Source organism: Daphnia pulex, chromosome 10 (genome assembly GCF_021134715.1).
Source record: "Daphnia pulex isolate KAP4 chromosome 10, ASM2113471v1".
Lineage (NCBI taxonomy): Eukaryota > Metazoa > Arthropoda > Branchiopoda > Diplostraca > Daphniidae > Daphnia > Daphnia pulex.
Genome location: NC_060026.1, coordinates 13,541,162 through 13,558,571, shown reverse-complemented (window position 1 = coordinate 13,558,571; position 17,410 = coordinate 13,541,162). Strand labels below are relative to the sequence as shown.

The following is a 17,410-nucleotide window of genomic DNA, read 5'->3' as shown; positions in this document are numbered from 1 at the left end:
TTCGGGTTACATATTTCACAATTTTCAGGATACAATTTCCAAGGAGCGGATCCATAGCACCACCGTAACCTGCCTGCGGTAGAGTAAAACCAATATGAATAAAGGCAATCGAAAGGCAAAGATTAGGTCAGAACAGGATTTAAGCAGTAGATGACAATCGCAACAACAGCAACAACCTGATGCGATCCATAGCGCGATGCATCGGTGCCGTTTTTTATTTGGTGACATTTCAGATTTTCTCTCATCTTTTTTTCTATTTTATTTTTCTGCACGGTACGTTGGTTGGAAAAGATCGAAATGTGTTTGCGTATCCAGAATGGGTCCTACGTTCTGCTCCCACCCGAAAACATATCAAATTACACAGTCTCTGTTTATAGTTGTCAATCGCGTAAATACGACACAGTCGACACACTTGATTACCCACTGGCAAGACTCTGGAACGAACCCAAATCGAATTAGTCTGTCGTTATATTTCTTTATGAATACGCAGTAAAGTGTGAGTTCCCATTTTTAAAATATTGGCCGACAATCGCGACAATAAATTAATCTAGTTTCGGTATATGTTCACCATTCACCATTTAAGATAAGTTGGTCCTTTTTACCATAGTACGTTTTCTTTAATTTTCGGAAAATTGGTTCGGAAAATAGTAACTGAATTTCAATTGATTTGCAATAAAAAACGAAAAACTTTTAATTCAAAATGGCTATGACTCCAATGCAAATCATCCTCGCCATCATTTTGGCTTTTGCCTTATTTTGCTGCAATTGCCAATCAATCGACCCCGGCGTTTCTTCCTCTTGGGAAAAACTGCAAATCTCACCGGACACGTTAACTTTCATGGAGTACGGCGACTTTCTCGTTGAAATTTACGAACACGCCAATAATCACAAAGCAACAACGAGTACCAGCCAGAAAAAATACTTCTACTCTCCCCTTGCGCTATTGGACCAAAACAGTGCCGTTAGTGTATACAACAACGTCACGAATCAACCAGAGATGAGATTTCGTGTGGAAATGTGGAACGACAAAGTCCAAAAGGAAGTGGTCAAACATTTAAAAATATCTATCGGTCAAGAAATACAATCCGATAAAGTGAGAGTTATTCCGTTGGAGAAGGTCATCCTCACGAGCAAAAGACCCACAGTGGATTATTGGCTGTATCCAGAGTGGACCAATTATGACGAGAGCAAAATCCTGTGGTTTTCTCTATCGTGTCATGAGCAGAAAATCTGCGATAAACTGGCCAACGAAATGCGATCTAAACCCGAACAATTTGACCATTTAAAACTGCTGTACAGTTTGTCATCGCAAACGTCGCAAACTAAACATACGACCATCAGCATCGACAGTGTCACTTCCGGTCAATTGGTTTCTACTCTTTTACAGAAATTTAAAGACAAAAAAGAAATTTTTTTGACGGCCAGCGATGAGAAGAAAATGTTGGCGGAAATGGTCACTAACATCCGAATGGACACATTTGACGACTACGAGGTCGTGTCTCCGGACACGGAATCGCAAATTTTAAACATTTTAAAAGATTTGCTGGTCACATCCAGGACGACCATAAGAGAACAAAGTGACAAAATGTGGGACTCTGTTTTCTGGCATGAGGACAATCACCGGCCGGATTGGACGACGAAAACTTTGAATGAAATCATCAACGAACTGGACAAGGAAACTCAGAAGAAATTGGCGGACATGTTTCCAAAAGCGGAGAAACAATCGGATGTCATTCAAATATCAAATTCGAGTAATCAAGACGAGGAGGTAAAAATGGATGGAGAAACTGGTCGCTCAAATCAAACGAACGATGCGAATGAAAATGAAATGAGAAGATCAGAAGCAACAGACCAAGAGCAAACCAGCCGCAATCAAACTCGCGATGACAAATCGACAACCAGCAGAGATGACACGAATGTCACTGCCGGTGTGTTGGTTTTTGATGATGACACTAAAGTCGCAATAGAAAATATCAACACTCACAATACCGAACAAGAAAACGAGACGAGTGAAAACGCAAAGAAAATTTCGAATGAACATAATAGAAATGTGGAGAATAAAGAAAAAATCCAGCACAATTACGACTCAAATAGTTGGGCTGACGTGGACAGAATCAGTTCAACAATTTCAGGAAAAATGTGGAACGATTCCTTTTCCCGCCCATCCGAAATATTGACAGCAGAAGTGGAAAATATATTGCAAAAAAGCAGAAACCACGTTCAATGGGACGGAGAGAAATTCGTGCCCAAACCGATACAACTGAGCAGAATCAATTTGGACACATTTCGTGATTCTCAATCGTTTCAGGATCACAACATTCGTGTCAGTTACACGACCGCCGAACTGTCGGCGCCGATTAAAGTTATGGAACGTGCAAGATTGACTATCACCGACGAATTGAACAATCTGAAAGACGAGCTCAAAGGTTTTTGTTGGCATTTTGACGAAACATTTCATTTAATTAACAATTGATTAATTGCAATCTCATTTCAGATACTAAAGAACTCTTAAGGACAACTGTGATGAACTTGGTAAATACGAACACCGAACTGGGTAATGTGAAGAGTGATTTGACTAATAAATTAGCAGGTATTTCTAATTATTTAAGAATAAACAAAAACAGCATTTTAAAAAGATGTTGTGATTGAACTGAAGTGACTAAACAGGAGTTGGAGAAAAGCAAAATCGAGTTGGACAAAACCATGGCCAATGTCAATAATTATACTACAAAATTAAAGGGTATTTCATTGTTACATACTGATTAGCAAGAAATTCAAATGCAAAAATTTTTTTCAATAAATTTAGCGACTGAAACAGAGTTGGCGGAAATAAAAATCACGACCGCAAATTTGTCAACTGAACTCAAAAGTAAATTAAAATTTTTATTAAATGTTTTTGTTTAAAAAAAATTCTATAAATTTTTTTTCTTAGAGTGTGACGCGAATTTTCAACGAATAGGTCAAGAAGAAAAAGAACTAAAGGTTGCTGAAGAAAATCTGAAAAAGGAACTGGAAGGTAAAATTCAGCAACCTCAAATGATTTGGAAACTATAGTACTATTAGTATTAGCAAACATAAGAATTAATATGACAGATTTGACTAAAAAATTAGAAGGAATATTAAGAATTATTTTTGAATTGAACATGAAAACTCGGTGGGAAATTGAACAAACTAATGATGCGATTCCATTTAGAGACTAGGCAGGAGCTTGAGAATACTAAAACTGAACTGAAGGAAACGGGGACTGATTTAAGGAAAAATTTCGACGATTTATTAGCAATACTAAACGGTATTTAACAGCTGTTATGCTAAAACATTGAATTATCGATTGAAAAACAAAAGAAATAAGATTCATTTTGTTTTCTATTATTGTTAGCGAAATTGGAACAGCTAGGGTTCGAATTTAAAGTCACCGCAGACAATCTGAGAAAAGAACTTGAAGGTATTATTCATTTTTCTTTAAACTTATTAACTTGCTTTAATATGATCGAACGAAATGGTTCAGCAACTCTAAGTCAATTGGAAACTGCAACAACATATTTGTCCTCAACGAGAATGGAATTGAGCAGCACCAAGTCCGCCGTTGCGGATTTGACGACCCAATTAAATGGTAAAATCTGAAAGAATTGTTTTATGTGACACGATGAAAAGAATCTGAATTTTATTTTAACAGAGCGAACGAGTGAAAAAGTTGACATTGGTAAAATGCCGAACTCGTGTGCAGATCTGCAGCGAATGGGGCATAAACTGAGCGGATTCTTTTCTGTCAAAGGATCAAAGAAGATGGAAATGATTTACTGCAACTTTAATGCTGATCAAAATGGTACGACTTGTTCACGTTTCCTGGTTATTGTTTGTCTAATTCTTTTGTTTACAGACACACAGAAATGGATCGGATACGCCGACGTCAAATCGGCGCCCGTCCATTTCTACGTCCAGAGAAATTCTGAATGTTACAACCAATACACTCCGATTACGTTCAATTTGGCGCGGGTGAACGAGGGAAATGCCATGAATTTGGCATCGGGAATATTCACGGCACCGCGACCGGGAATTTATTTTTTCTCTTTCACGGGAGTGGCGCGTCTGAAGTTCAAAAGTTCTTCGTTAATTTTTTCAGCTTCATCTCACTCTAGGTTAAGTTCTCGTCTTTATTTGAACGGCAATCTAATTGCGAGTAGTTTTGTTCAGGAGTACAACAGCGCCACGGATCAATTTAGTCCGTTGACCCTCCAATCGACGCTGAGTATGAAAAAAGGCGATCGAGTTTGGGTGGCGATTTCTTATTCTGGTTCATACTCGAATTTTTATTTGCATGACGACGGTGAGCACAACACCCATTTCACGGGATTCATGTTGGAGGAGGAAATTGGGGCGTCCCTTTAAGGTTTTTGGGGAAAAAATTTTCATTGGGTAATGCAAGGGGGAATGGCAAAAGAATTCTTTCGATTCTAATCCATTAAGGGGTGGGGATTTCTTCACAAAAATTTGACTGTGTCTGCAATAAGATTTTGTGAATACACTAACCAATTTTGAAGTTTGTATCTACGAAAATGTACACGCGACAAATAAAAACGGAATGGAAATAGGAGAAAATTCATTCTCGTCTAATTCGTTAACGGATTCGAATATTTCAAGAAAATGTTCACGGTTACATGCACACTATAGTGCGCATTCACTAAACATAAATCTGTATGAAAATATTTATAAAAAAGGACATTAAAAAACTCATTTTGATTGCCAGATCGTGGCCAGATCCCCAACATGTCCACTTGACAAAGCAAAAAAGATATTGCAAAATATATGCAAAACTAACTCGTTCATTCCACTCATACCACGAGAACGAATCATTTCAGCTTTAAAAGAAATTAGATTAAAAACTTACTACTTTGACACACCGAGAACGAGAAGACACGAAAGTTGCTGATGAAGAACAACTGTAGATGAATTTAAGGATGAGCTAAAGATGATTTGGTCCACAATAGGATTGCAGATTCTAATTCAAAAATAGATATGAATGACAAATTGGCTTCACATAATCAACAGCGTGTTCAACCGTTCACTCACCTTCATTCTGTACACTTAACAAATCACAATCAACAGGACAACAGAGCAAACAATCAAATTGTTACCAAAAAACTGGTATTCCAGTCGTCTGCTAGTAAAACGCCATCTGTTAGCAGCAGCCGCAACTATATTTAAATCGAGTGAACATTGGCCTCTAGAATGAAAAAACGGTGACGGATAAAATACCCTTTTCATTTATTATTACAACGTCACTGAATGCCAATTGTACAATTGTTCTTTCATTTCATTTCAAGAGTTGAAGAGACAAACAGTTTGGGGGTGGGATAGAGAGAGAGAGAGAGAGCAGGAATATATCCATCATCGACAAAATAACAAACGGAGCGCCGGCTAATTCATCGAAACCACACACAAAAAAGGGTAGAGAGAGCGCACATACGAAAAAAAAAAAAAAGAAATTAAATAAATTTCAAAGTCGAGTTGAAAACAAAATAAACTCATCCGGGTTTTGATCTTGAACGAGTCGAGTCAAGTAAATTGCAGAAAGAGAATCTCTTCCGGGTTCAATTCCAGTCTGTTATACACAAACTCATTAAGAGAGATAGAAAGAAATGAAGAAAAATAATAGCGAAACAAAGACGAGAAACAAATTGACACTATACAAGTTATTTGCACGTGATAAGGTGAGTGGGAGGAGCACACACCAATCTAGTTTTTTAAAAAGTAGGCGGAGATCAAGACAATAATCTCGCTAGCAAAAATTTTGGACAAACATTTGATTCATTCCACTACATCCATCGAAAATCACTTCAATTTTAAAAACAGACGAAAGGAAAAAAGTTGACATTCAAAAGAAAAAAAAAATCTTACAAATAACAAAATAATAGGGACGAATAATTAAAGCAGAAATTACGAAATTTTAAATAAAATAGTGGCAGCTGCCGCCCCATCAAATTTTGTTTAAATCTAATTGAAAAAAAAATAATAATTGGGTGTTGGGCTGGAATGCAATAATAATATTTCGCTTTCTTTTTCATCCATCAGAATTGTTGTTGTTTTTTTGGTCAGTTGCCAATCAAAGTCAAGTAAAAAAACTCCAAGACGTTTTCACTTTTTCCTGGACGCTTTCTCGGCCAATTTCTCCGCTTTGCGCTGGAGTTTTTCCCTTTCCTTGCGCTCCCGTTCGCGGTTGCGTTTGTCTTTGTCGGCAGCCGCTCGGAGCTCCTTGAGTCGGTGCTTGAGTCGGGCCCTTTCGGCCGCCTGCGGCACTAGTAACTTGATCCGGGGCGACTCCATCGTCAACAACTCTTCGCCGCGCACTCCGTTGGCCGCGAAATGGACAACGTACGTCTCCAATCCTGTTTGGGGAGGGGCAAATGCGACACAATCAAAATCCAAATTGGCTCGGCTTTTTTTTAGTAATTCAACGTACCGATGGATCGCAGCCAATTGCCGACGTGTTCCACGTTCCAGTCCGAGACGGGCGACTGCTGGAACGGAGTGTGCGACGATGAGTTGGACGAGATCGACACGATCGACGACGTCAGCGAGTCCGTCATCCCACTGGCGCTGTTACTCCGTACCACTCCGCCGTCCGGAGTGACGGCCGCGCTGGTCGGATTCGAGCGCATGGAGCCCCTCATCTGGGAGTCCAGGGCGGCGGGCCGACCGTCTTGTACCGAACTGCCGACCGGATAAAAAACGTTGGGTGGTTGATGGGGCGGTGGGACGGGCCTCTGCTGTTCCGGCGCTACCGATCGACCCATACTGCGGTTGGACGAAGTGGCCGGCTGGAGTCGACTGGGAACAACCGGAGGTTCTCCTCCGCCAGAGTTGACGTTGGAATGTTCCCTCAAGAATTCCCGCTCGGCCAGCAGCTGCTTCAGTTGCTCGTTGACGTGTTGTTGTTGTGGCAGTGAACGAGGCGGTTGGGAGTGTTGTTGTTGTTGCTGGACGTTGACGTAACCGCCGCTATTGGCGCTGCTATTCGTTGTCGTGAAATGTTGGTGCTCGTGCTGCTGGTAGTACGTCGTCGTCGACTGGTGCAGCTCTTCAGCCTTGACGGACGATACGGTGGCAGAGTGGTGGTAGTGACGCTGTTGTTGTTGTTGTTGTTGAAGTTGGAGTTGTTGCTGTTGCTGAAGTTGGGCTTGTTGTTGGGCTTGTTGTTGGGCTTGTTGTTGGGCTTGTTGTTGGGCTTGTTGTTGGGCTTGTTGCTGGGCTTGTTGCTGTTGAATTTGCTGCATCTGTAAAAGCTGCTGCTGCTGGAGCTGCTGGGTGGCCTCCTGTTGTAGCTGCTGTTGTTGTTGTTGGTAGTATTGTTGTTGTTGCTGAGAGCTGGTCGAGTAGACTTGCTGGACTTGCTGTTGGGATCGACTGGTGACGGCCGATCGACCAGCGCTGGTCGTCGTAGAGGAGGCGGAAGCAAAAAAAGCTTCGTGGAACTGGATGGATTCTTGCGAGCGGTCGTGGCCCGTCGATTCCGTCATCGAATCCACTTCCAGTCGCGACGATTCTTCGATGAAACTGTGTTCCAAAGACGACGTTGACGACATGCTGGCGCCTCCTCCACCCAAGCCGGATCGGCGGATGAGTCCCTGGGACGGTGACTGACGCAGGGCCATGCCACCACGGGAAGCCAATTCGGCCCGTCCACGGGCGGCTGATGTGTCCAGCGGCTCGTGAGGAGGAATGACCTACATTTTCAACAATTTTCAATAAAAATTTGCATTAAAGGGGAGGGAAACGATTTCCAATGGATGACTTACCCTGTCCAGCTCTTCCTTGAGCTCGACGGCCAGGGACGAGTCTGCCTGGCTGCTGTCAAGGATGGACAAGTCTGTGACGTCACTCAGCGAAGTTTCGACAAATCCGACAGAGAGGAGTCCGCCCAGATTGGGCGGAGGAGGTGGGATGGAGACGGGCAAACCGGCGGCTCTCTGGGCTTCAACCAAATGAAGTTCCAGTAGCTGCATGCGATGCTGCAGGGCCTGGAGGAGCGTGTGGAAGCCGGCCTCACGATGCCGCACCTTCAGCAGCACTTCTCGCTCCCGCTCCTGCATCCCCCGGATCATCTGCTTGGCCTTGTTGTATTTATCCTCCAGTGAGCTGTACTGGGTCTGTGTTCATCAATCAAATGTTCAATTCATTTCACTGGAATCATTTCAATGGTTGAACAAAACATCCACCAACCTGAGTTTGGGCCAGGACCGTTTGGTAGGCAGTGACTTCCTGCTGGACACCGGACAAGGCTCGCTCGTATTCTCGGACGTTACTGCTGGACTCGGCTTCCTGGTGTCGGCTGTTGGCCTCCAATTCCGTAAGCTGGAAAAAGACCAAATTGATAAATAAAAAATCCCGCGAAAAAATGACCGATTCCGGAATTTAAAACAAGTGCTGTCTGTGTCAAAAACGTCTTGAGTGTTGTTGAGATCATGCCGCAGTCCAAATCAGCGTCACACAACAACAACAACAACAAAAGGAGGGAGGGAAGTGCGTCGCGTAGGGCCTTGTGGTTTGTTAAGAGCCAACGAAGGCCACGATAAAAAAGTCTCAATTTTTAACTTTTCTTGTCCGGTCTATCTATTTCTACCACTATCTTTGGTATGGTTCCTTACCCGCTTTTTCAAGCTGAGCAGTTCACTTTCTGCTTTGACGGAGCGGGTCACGGCCTGCGTCATTCACATGGCAATAAATTAAATAGACATAATTGTAAGAAAAAGGGGGCGTGTTTGAAGGGGGAACTGTTTTTGTTTCGTTTGGTGAAAGTGCGGGAAATTTGAATTTGATTTCAATAAATTAAAAATTCATTTTGAACCTCTTTGAGCTTTTGTTGAAGAACCTGGACACTTTCCTCCTGGGCGTTGAGGACGCCTGGGATGGAATTGGTACCAACAGCTAAGCTCGCTTCCGGCGAGGCTGGTGCGGGATGGCTGGACGCTAGAGATGCTGGGGCGCTATTGCTGCTGTGATAAGATGGCGGGGCGCTTACGTAAGGCGGTGGCCCGGCGCCAGAACTCATGTCAGGCTCTTCCGCCACGTTGTTCATGAAATGACGTGTCAACTCGGCTTCCATGGCCCGACGACGATCTTCACGTTCACGGTCAGCCTGGGAGAGATTAAATGGAATTGATAAAATTCAAACTGGAATATCAAAATTTTTAAAAAATTTCACCTGGACGGATTGGCGGATGAGTTGGGCCACTTCGCTGTTCTGGGGATCATTCTCGCGTCCAATGAGAAACTGGACTAGACCGGAAGTATTGCGTAGGACGGAAGCGGCGTAAGCCTGAGTCACTCCGACCAGCGACTGGCCGTCCACCTGAATAATTTGGTCGTTGACCTGGATGAGGCCGTCGCGGGCCGCGGCTCCTCCGTCCGTGATCGTCTTGACAAAGATGCCGAGCTTCTCCAGTCCAGCGTCGGCACCCACGCCCATTCCGATGATGCTCAATCCCAATCCTTCGGGGCCCTTGATCAGTTCGACGGGGAAAACGTCCATCTTTTCCACCCGTTTCTCCAGCTCGTACTCGGCCGATGCGGCAACTGGGTCAACGTCTTCATTACGCCGGTCGTAATCGTTGACGGAGAATGTGCTGTAGACTGTGCAAGCGTCAAAAAAACAAACGGGACAAGAATAGAAATTTCAAAACGTTGCAAAATGGGCAAGACACTGGACACGTTCCAGGATGAATCACGAAAACGCACCTCGGATGGGATCGGTGGTGAAACGGACACGAATGTTTCGGCTCCTGGGCTCAGGTTCGCCGTTGGTGATGATCAGAGGCACAGGAGTCTCTTCGGCCGGTGGTAATCCGGGCATTTCCAGCCAATAATGGCCGTCGTGGAGGTAGTGGACGCCATCTTCGTCGACGAAAGGTCCCGTCATGGACGAATCCTCAACTGGGGCCACCGATTTGTCCGTTTCATCCTGGCGGATTGGCGTGTCCGGCTGGTTGGTGGCCTGCCACGAATCGTCGTCGGCCCAGGGCACGTCTTCGGCCATCTGATCCAAAATGGAAGGGCCAGCCACGGCGACAGTCACATTGGTCACCGACACTTCGTCGATATCTTCCAGCGTCGATTTGCTCTTGACGTTGCCCATCGTCGTCGTCGGCTGATTGGCGTTCAACAATTTGCCGCTGTTGCCACCGGCGCTGATGGGCGCCGGTTCCAGACTGTCCGGCTCTAAGGAGATGGACTCGCCTTCATGGGCGTTGGTCGCCGTCTGCCCCGATCTAAAGTGGAATGCAAAACAACATGTGAGTCATTTCACGCGGGAGTCGAGGCGAAAAACAACAACAACAACAAAAATAAAAAATAAAAATTCCTGGAACAACAACTCACTTGACACGTTTTTCCAAAATTCTGCGAGATGCCAAGTTTTTAATTGAATTACAAAAATGAAAAAAAAAAAATAAATAAAAGTGGAAATAATTAAACGGAAAAAGGAAGAGCGTGCGCCACGATGAATGTGCGGAATAGGAAGGCCAGAGTTCCAGTGTGTGTGTACAGAAATAACGTGCAGCGTTGCGTGGTGGGAGAGAGGCAGGAGCGACAGGAAAAATACAATAAAAAAATAAGTAGGTTAAAAGATAAAAATTGACGACTTGTAAAAAAAAATCAAAAAAAGGCTAATGCCAAAAACATATAAGGAGAGGCTACAAATAGAAAAGAAGATTCGGGCCATTGCCAACAACAACAAAAACAAAACACAGGGAGGACCGCAGTGGTGGAAGCCAAAAAAAAAACCCAGCCGGAATAATTTCGGGCAATTAAAAATTGTTTAGCGAGTCGTAGTTCATTTACCTGGAACTCAGGAGACTGTCGGCCTCTTCGGATGTCATTAAAAGTTCGTCGGAATCGCATTCGACATCCGACGATTCCACGTCGACGCGGAACTGCGGCCGCCGGAGGTAGATCTCGCTCTCTTCCTCCGCAGCTGGCTCATCCACTTCCGCCGCCGCTTGATTGGGCGGAATGGTGGGCATGACAACGACCGTGACTTCCTGTTCCATGGCCGGTGACATTTGAATCTCGTCTAGTTCCAATTCGGGATGCGATTGGTCGTGGGTGCTGGCGATTTCCACCAGCTCCGGCTCCAGGCTGTCGACGGCAGTGTCGTCGGAAGATTCCAGCATGTCGGAGAAACCTTCCAGCTGGAGAACGTAACGATTGGTGCCTTCAACAACCGTCGGCGCCAGAATGATGGGCGCGGCGGGCTCCTCAAAGTCATCCTCAACATTGTTCGTTTGAACGATGACTGGAACAATTGAAAAATCCAAAAAAATTAATCCGCTGGATGGAAAAACAAATAAAAAAATAAATAAATACGTACTGGGAGGAGGTGCTGGACTGACTGGCTCTTTGCAGAATTCCGGCGGAGGACTGCTGAGCGGCGACAGATCCGTTTCCGACATTTCGGAACTGGTGCGGAAGAGTTCCTCGTCGTCGGGCTCCAGCTGCTTGGCTTCGTCTCCGTCCGAGACGAGAGCGTCGAAGTCCAAAGTGGCGCTCTTGAAGACGGGCGAGTCGTCCAGCTGGGTGGGCGTACGCAATTGCCACTCGTCGAAACGGGCGCTGGTCACCGAATTGTCGTAGAAAACCTCCTCGTTTTCCTGGAGGCTGCTGTTGAGCGAGGCCGCCTTCTCAGACTGATGGGAAGACGAAACCTGGCCAGCAGGAACGGAAGCAGGTGGAGGAGAGACGGGATTCTCACAGTCGATCCGGTCCAGCGCTTCTTCGATCACCTTCTCGGTCGTCACGTTTTCAACGGCAAGGACAACGATGCCGCTGTCCGTGCTGAGCAAATCGCTTCCGCCGACGCCATTTTTCCGGCTGCAATCCTCCTCCTCCTCCTCCTTATCCAGCTCGACGGAAGGAATTGGCGTTTCGGCGGACGTCGTCGAGCGGAACGATTTGTTGAGGCTGGTCGTCTCGTTGAGTTCCACCGTACGGACAGACTGCGAACTGTTGCTGCTGTTACTCCGGATTTCAAAGGATTCATTGAGATTATCCGCCGACTGGTTCAGTATCCGGTTGGACGAAGTGGTGGTGGTGCTAGAAATACTGGTGGTGGTGACCCGTTCCGTCAACTTGGTCTGAGCCTCGAAGCGTTGGCGGGCCGATAGGAAATAGGAGCTCTCTTTGCTGGACTCAGAGACGTTGTTGGCAGGAGGCGTAGGTGAGACTGGAAGGGGTACGGCTGGCGAGGCCATCCATCCGGAGAGTAATCCAGCCCGTTCCTTGACCCAGGCTTCTTTCTCCTTCTCATTGCTGATGGGCGAATTGGCCGGAAGAGGCGAAGGACCCTTCTTTTCGCTGTTGATCCGGTTGATGGCCTCCTGGTTCAAGGCCGGCTTACTCTGCTGGACCTGCACCTGTGCCGGTTTGGAACTGCCCTTGAAATGCTGGATCCAATTCTTCTGCTTCTCAATCAGCTCCTTGCTCGAGATTCGGGCCTTGTCCGTCTTGGCCGGCGGCTCGGGCTTGCTGGGAGGCATAGCCACTTTGTTGACCACCTGGACTTGAACCGTTTCCATTTTGTGTTCGTGGCCGTTGGTGGGCGGCGGCTTCCGTTCCGTCCGAGTGGAGCGCAACGCATCCACCGAGCTGCCTCGGTTGCGATCCGACGCCGGCGTCGCGCTGGGCGACGGAGAGCGGCCCGTCCGGATCCCGGGAGCCGATTGGTGCCGCTCCGTCGACAACGGTGAAGGCGAACGCGACGAGTAATGCGAATGCCTGGAACTTTCGCTGCCCACCCGGCTGGACCGCCCGCTCAAACTCTTCTCGACGCCCTTATTGGACCCTGGATCCGACTTCTTGTCGTCAAAGCCCAGCTTTTCGAACAAAGCTCTGGCCGTGTTGAACCGGGCCAACTGGCTCTCCGTCCGCACGACAGTTGGGCCCAGCGTCGGAACCTGGAACCAGACAAAATAAAATAATAAAAGATAACGTTGTTTTTCCACCAGTCGTTCACGACATAATTGCGCCTCGTTCTATTATTTACGTCCTGATGGGCCGCTGTTTCCTTGTCGGTTTCGCTGCGGCTGGACGGTTTCGTGCGGCCGCCAACGACGGCAGCAGTCGGCGGAGCGGGGACGGACGAGGTCGGAGACACTGGAGGAACCGCAGCGGCGCTGGGCGAAATGGTTGTTGTTGTCGTCGCTATTGGAATGGCCGCCTCTGCTTCCTTGGAGCGGCTCTGAAAGAGATGGGCCAGCTGAGAGACTTTGGCCCCGACGACACTTTTGGCCGTGGCAGACTGTTGGCCGTCCTCACCGTTAGAGTGCTGGCTAAGCGGCCGTCCCTGTTTGGAAAAAATCAATGAAGCCAAAACATCACACACTAATTACTATCGAAGCCGATCACAAATAAGACAAAAAAAAAGTATCCGGCAGTCACGAAATATCCACTAGATTTCACACAAGAACTCCTGCTGGCTGGCCAGGCAAGGAGAAATATTAAAAAAACAAACACACACAAAGTCTGGAATTCCACAGATTAGGGCAACGTACGGTAAATGGGAGGCACGTCACCGCTACTACTACACCAACATGGAGCTGGGCAAAAAAATTTTGTTCTGTGATAAAAACCAGCTGGAGTAGAGCGATAAAAAGAAAGGGCCTCAAAGGAGCTAAAGATTCGGACTTGCGCAACGATCCAGATGTCAATAATTTATTCCAAAAGGAAAAATCAAGAGATAAGAGGAAAAAAAACTGAAACTTATTTTCGGTAGATTTAAGTTGAATAAAAGAAAACTAACACGTGTGTGCAATATCGTCGACTGTTCAGCTGGACCGAGGCAACGGTGACTGACGAGTTGGATGTTGGAAGAGAAACTCTTCCCAGGAGTAGTCTGAGGAGGAGGTTGGCCAACTATGGAAGCACTCGAAGGTGATTGGAACAAAGAAACCAACCACGAACACCATCTCGTTGGCGGAACGAATGTTCGACTGCTGTTGATTTCGTAGCGTCCGATAGTCATCCCCCCAGCCCACCACCGCACGTGAGTCCTTTTAATCTTTTTTTCCCCCCAGCGGCTATTGACAGAAACACACACAGATCTGGTACATGTACAGTCTTTTATCAAAGAATGTGTCAATATCGGAGCCACGAGATTCTGTTTGAAGAGCTGAGACTAGACTAGAAATAAAATGAAAAGATTGTCTACATTTTCTATCGATTAGGAAAAGAAAAAAAAAGAAACTTCAAAATTTACATGAAGGAAAATAAAAAAAGAATTAATGAACTCCGCCCACTTTCCGTTTAAGTTTCCTGTTTGATTCCGAATCTTTTCTTTTCTTCCATCTACAAAAATAAAAATTTTAGCTTTGTCCTTTTATTTTTATTTGTTTTTCTTCTTTGAAAATTCAACGAGGCGTTTCTTGACAATGCCAAGTGGACCGCGACGCCTGGCGACGACACCGCCACTAGGCAACCGTCGTCCGTTGACTCAAGTCAAGCGTTACGGTTTTGAGGTCAGGGCGCCGCCGCCGTCCAATAGGAAAGAAAACATAAAATGCGTCTCCTTCTTACATTCGTGGATACACAACGCAAAAATGGTCCGCGCGTAAACAATGGCCCAATCACGGCAGCTGAGCGTGTAAATAAAAAGAAAAAAAAGTTCCCTGCGCTTTTACAACGCGCTCGTTATCCATCAAATGAATATAACATGGACGGGAGACAGCCGACATCCAGAGAAAAGAGAGGCCATCCGTGTGATTCGATTTGATCAAGACCCCCTCACGGTTTCACGAAGCGTCGTGTGACGTCACAGACGCTTCTTTTTGGGGGGATTTAATTTTGTAATTAAAGAAAAGTGAAAGTGTGTAAAGGGGACTAGACATTAAAGAAAAACTAAACAAAATAAAAACCCCAATCGATTCAAACTTTTCACCTTATCACGATGTTGACCGTGTTGTTGTGGTTGCAGGGCGGAATTGTTAACATGGCGACCGGGCCGGCTCATAAACTCGGCCCGAACGGACGATGACATCTCTGAGCTTCTTCTTCTTTTTCTCGTTCAAAACTTTTGTCTGTTTCAGTTTTCACTAGTCGATAGAGCTTAAATTTGACAGTCTTCTTTGTTATCCAATGTTGCAATTCCTGGAGCTCCCCAGACAAACGTCAACCTGTTGTTAACACAAAACGGATAGAAATATGTTAATAGTTTTTCACATCATCAGAATCCCCACAACAAGAACAAAAATAAAAATGTTTAAAAAAAAACTGGTCAGTCTGGTTCTTCTTCGATTCTTTACCACCGCCGGGTAGCCCAGAAGGACAGGGGAGCTGTTAAACTGTGCGGTTTTTCTTTTCTTTTATCTTTTCGCGCTGTAAACGAATAAGAAAAAATACCCCCCGAAAAAAAATGGACGTGGGTTTTTAAAAAATGAATAAGGGCCCCGAAAAAAACCAAACATGTGCTGGACATGTGAGCTCTAAGGCCACATCGTGATGTGGGGAATATAGGAAAAAGTTGTTTTGTAGCTCCATTCAGTGACGTAGTTGTTTTTCTTTCACAAAAGAAACATAAAAAACAACAAGCTACACACTAAACTTATGTTGCAAGTTCGAGCCATCCGGAAGTTCCACTGCGCACGGATGAATTCGGGCCAAAGCCCCACTGCCCGTTATACCCGAAATAAATTAAAAAAAAAAAAAAAACAAGGAGGTGGTAGTAGTTGCAGGCTCGTATATGTGTGGTTGTTGTGGACCGGTGGGTGGGTGGGTAGTTAGGGTGGCGTGGGTGGCCGAGTGGAATAAGGTCCCATCACGGGTCCTACCTACAGCAGGTACTCTTATTGTGTACCCGTATTTTGGTCAAATCGCTCCCTCCCATCTCTGAGAAAAACATGCACATATCGTGTGCCCGGCCACAATGTGACCAGATTTTCCGAAGCTATCAGTGATGGATCGATAAGCTCATGTCGCGAGCCATATACACAATGGCACAGACGACGAACATCACGATCGTAAAAATGCAGGGTGGAGATTGCCCAAGTATGGATTACCTTTAATGGGGGGGGACAAATAAAAAGTCAGACAAGATAAGGGAATGGCTGCGAACAGGCTCAATTGGCCACCACACCCCACTGATTGCCCTGGATCGCAGTGGCTAAGTCACCAATCAAGGAGGGTGACATCACTCTTGCATGAGCGATTTCAGCACTGCCAGGAGTCAGGGCCTTACTGCTGTGACACACACGGTGGGCCATGCAAGGGATTGGTGGGTATTGATTGCAGCTCGAGCAGAAGTGTGCAGCCATCAGGCTGACATCCAGCGAAAGAGATGACAGCCATGAGAATGCACATCCAGAACGAGCAATTAAGTTTGTGTAAGCAAAAAAGAGTTCAATGCACTGATTTTTCCAAAAGGGACGCTGAACCCCCTGTAGAAATAGTCCAAATTCTTGAGAAGGGATAGGGAGGGAGGCGTTGGACCCAGGGCAAACACAATTGACCGAAGAGAGAGATAAACTGGAAATCAAAAAAGGCCAAACAACACACACAGAAGCTAATCTTTTGTCGATAAAAATGTTCAATGATACCTTCGGCGTCAGTCAACTCGATCGGTTGCTGCCTTCGTCATTCTCTGATTAGTTTTCCACCACAAAATCAATGTCATATCCACGCCGTTTTCTTCTTTTCCACACAGTCTTGTGTGTGTGCCGTGACTGGCACGAACGAACGAACGAGAGAACACCCTTTTCTTCTTCTTCTTCAACACCACACACAGCAGCTCGTCTTTTAACAGAGCCAGCAACTCGGAGCGTCTAATTACTCCGCTGCCGGACACTCTGAGCTCACAACACACACAGTTGGAGAGAGAAGTCTGAGACTCTCTGATTGCAAACACGGTCGAGTTTCCAAATCCGCAGGGCTTTTCTTTCCTTTTTACATGACAGCACAGCATTTACACCCGGTGCAGCTAGAAACAAGCCCACCTTTTTTTCTTACTTCTTCTTCTTCTTTTTCCCCTCTTTTCCTTTATATTCCAGCTGCACTACCAGCGCAAGCCCGAAGGAGAAATGAGAAACTTATTTTTTTTTCTCCATGCCCCAGCCAAACGTCAAACTTTTTGACCACGTGCAGAGCCACCTACCGGTCATCAATTCAACTCTGTGTGATTGCCAGATTTTATTTTGTGTTGAACAAAATGTCACGACAAAAAATAAATAAAAAGAAAAATACGAGCTGGAAAAAAAAAAAAAAATGAACCGTAGTGAATAATAAAATATACCACAAAAGAAATGTTTTTTCGGTTGGCGGTGGTGGCTGGCTCGGTAGATTTTTCAATTGGAAGAAAATGACAACACGAAACGCTCGGGAGAGACAGAAGAACGACCGCAAAGACCCGACGTGATCTTGTTCCTTACTGCCG

At 45.6% G+C, this 17,410-nt stretch overlaps 2 protein-coding genes across 16 annotated transcripts; one reads left to right on the top strand and one right to left on the bottom strand.

The window, feature by feature from the left end:
• The first annotated feature begins 210 nt into the window (after nucleotides 1–210).
• LOC124203698 (restin homolog) lies at nucleotides 211–4,537 on the top strand. 3 transcript variants are annotated; one of them, XM_046600468.1, is made up of 10 exons: nucleotides 211–2,426; nucleotides 2,495–2,590; nucleotides 2,657–2,740; nucleotides 2,807–2,869; nucleotides 2,933–3,016; nucleotides 3,194–3,289; nucleotides 3,377–3,442; nucleotides 3,506–3,610; nucleotides 3,674–3,823; nucleotides 3,878–4,537. In XM_046600468.1, the coding sequence occupies exons 1-10, from the start codon at nucleotides 701–703 to the stop codon at nucleotides 4,384–4,386; spliced, it is 2,979 nt and encodes a 992-aa protein (XP_046456424.1). In that variant the 5' UTR covers nucleotides 211–700; the 3' UTR covers nucleotides 4,387–4,537. The 3 variants fall into 3 exon arrangements, with proteins under 3 accessions (XP_046456424.1, XP_046456425.1, XP_046456426.1); XM_046600469.1 differs by having other exon boundaries at nucleotides 243–2,426; nucleotides 2,819–2,869; XM_046600470.1 differs by lacking the exon at nucleotides 3,506–3,610 and having other exon boundaries at nucleotides 243–2,426.
• Nucleotides 4,538–5,245: 708 nt separating this feature from the next.
• LOC124203670 lies at nucleotides 5,246–17,164 on the bottom strand. Of its 13 annotated transcripts, none has more exons than XM_046600423.1 (14): nucleotides 16,578–17,164; nucleotides 14,924–15,158; nucleotides 13,034–13,333; nucleotides 11,363–12,950; nucleotides 10,834–11,287; nucleotides 10,372–10,392; nucleotides 9,733–10,262; nucleotides 9,200–9,627; nucleotides 8,843–9,133; nucleotides 8,643–8,696; nucleotides 8,218–8,349; nucleotides 7,794–8,144; nucleotides 6,458–7,721; nucleotides 5,246–6,383 (listed from the first exon to the last, which is right to left on the bottom strand). In XM_046600423.1, the coding sequence occupies exons 2-14, from the start codon at nucleotides 15,020–15,022 to the stop codon at nucleotides 6,133–6,135; spliced, it is 5,763 nt and encodes a 1,920-aa protein (XP_046456379.1). In that variant the 5' UTR covers nucleotides 15,023–15,158; nucleotides 16,578–17,164; the 3' UTR covers nucleotides 5,246–6,132. The 13 variants fall into 13 exon arrangements, with proteins under 13 accessions (XP_046456379.1, XP_046456380.1, XP_046456382.1 ...); XM_046600424.1 differs by having other exon boundaries at nucleotides 11,363–12,944; nucleotides 16,578–17,163; XM_046600426.1 differs by lacking the exon at nucleotides 8,643–8,696 and having other exon boundaries at nucleotides 11,363–12,944; nucleotides 16,578–17,163.
• Nucleotides 17,165–17,410: the final 246 nt, after the last annotated feature.